Genomic DNA, 1,675 nt, shown 5'->3' with positions numbered 1-1,675 from the left:
CGATCAAAGTCAACGTGTCTTTAATGATTATGTTATTGTAATGAAAATATCCTACAACTTTTTTCTCACTACTTTATCCATCCTAAATTACATTCTCTTTTGGGAAACCAAAATTTTCCTCTCATCACCCTCAAAATTTTAAATCCACATGCTAGATAATGAACTTATATAGTTAGAGCAAAGACCTTATCCACTGTTTCCTGTTGCACTTACTGATTCAAAGCACCACTAGCAGTCTTTGTATATTTTTAAAACAGTAAACTAGAGCTAGAAGCTAGCAAATGCCTATCACTATATCCAATTATTTTTCCCTTTTAAATTTGCCCAATCTATTTAAAATTCAGTCCATGTAATTCCCATCGCTCCTCCGGAGAAAGAAATGATTCCCGCCATTTCTCTCTCTAACATAACCGTTCCAACCAACTTAACTGTAACATCAGGTCCCAACATCTCCAAGACCCACACAACTACTACTTATCCTACTCCAACTCCAAACTCAACTCTTAAATCTCTGGCCAAATCTGGCAAACTAGAGGACGCCCTTCGCCTGATCGAATCCTGGCCGTCCAAATTCCCCGCCGCCCCGGAACCCGACGCCGGCGCCTACTCCCTCCTCCTCCACGCCTGCATCTCAAGAAGGTCCTTAGAACACGGCCAAAGACTCTATCTGCAGTTACTACTCGCCAGAGACCGTGGCAAACACAACCTCCTCAAAAACCCCACCTTGAAAAGCAAGCTCATCACTCTTTACTCCGTTTGCGGCCGCCTCGATGAGGCCTGCGGCGTCTTTCTCGACGGGCTTGAAGACGGAGAAGAAGTGCCCGAATCGGTCTGGGTGGCGATGGCTATTGGGTACTCGAGAAATGGTCTACCCAAGCAAGCTTTGCTTCTCTACTGCGAGATGTTGGCCCGGTTCTTCCGGCCCGGTAATTTCGCGTTTTCCACGGCCTTGAAGGCGTGTTTCGACATGTTTGATTTGAGAGTCGGTAGAGCTGTTCATGGCCAGATTGTAAAGTCTAGTGAAGAACCGGATCAGGTGGTAAGTAACGCTCTTTTGCGGTTGTATGCGGAGTGTGGGTGTACTGGGGGTGCATTGAAGGTGTTTGAAACAATGCGCAAAAGAAATATCGTGTCTTGGAACTCGTTGATTGCGAGTTTTTCCGGTCGAGATCAGGTTTTTGATGCGCTGAACGCTTTTAGGAAGATGCAAGGAGAAGGGATGGGGTTCAGTTGGGTTACCCTCACTACGATCTTATCTGTGTGCACTCGAGTAACTGCGCTTCGCAGTGGAAAAGAGATACATGTGCAGATTGTAAAATCTGCCAATAGACCTGATATCCCTCTGCTAAACTCACTTCTCGACATGTACGCTAAATGTGGAGAGATTGATTACTGCGGGAGACTGTTCGATGAAATGCAAGGTAAGGACTTGACTTCTTGGAATACTATGCTTACAGGGTACACAGTAAATGGTTTTATAGAAGAAGCAATGGAGTTGTTTGATGAGATGATTGAGTCTGGTATCAAGCCAGATGAGGTAACGTTTGTTGCGTTGTTGTCGGGTTGTAGCCATGCCGGGCTTATCGATGAGGGACAGAGGCTTTTTAACGAGATGAAGTCAGAATATGGGGTGTCACCAACTATTGAGCATTATGCTTGTTTGGTGGATATCTTG

The 1,675-nt window shown here is 45.1% G+C and overlaps 1 protein-coding gene across 1 annotated transcript; it reads left to right on the top strand.

The window, feature by feature from the left end:
• Nucleotides 1-292: 292 nt before the first annotated feature.
• On the top strand, nucleotides 293-1,672 carry LOC112090384 (pentatricopeptide repeat-containing protein At3g14330-like; the record flags this gene model as incomplete). The annotated part of the gene is made up of 1 exon (XM_024161552.1): nucleotides 293-1,672. A coding segment is annotated over exon 1 (1,293 nt), but the record flags the coding sequence as incomplete, so codon positions are not given.
• Between the last annotated feature and the right edge of the window lie 3 nt (nucleotides 1,673-1,675).

Source organism: Morus notabilis, unplaced genomic scaffold (genome assembly GCF_000414095.1).
Source record: "Morus notabilis unplaced genomic scaffold, ASM41409v2 Scaffold9169, whole genome shotgun sequence".
In the NCBI taxonomy this organism is placed as follows: domain Eukaryota; kingdom Viridiplantae; phylum Streptophyta; class Magnoliopsida; order Rosales; family Moraceae; genus Morus; species Morus notabilis.
This window is presented reverse-complemented; position numbering and strand designations above follow the sequence as displayed.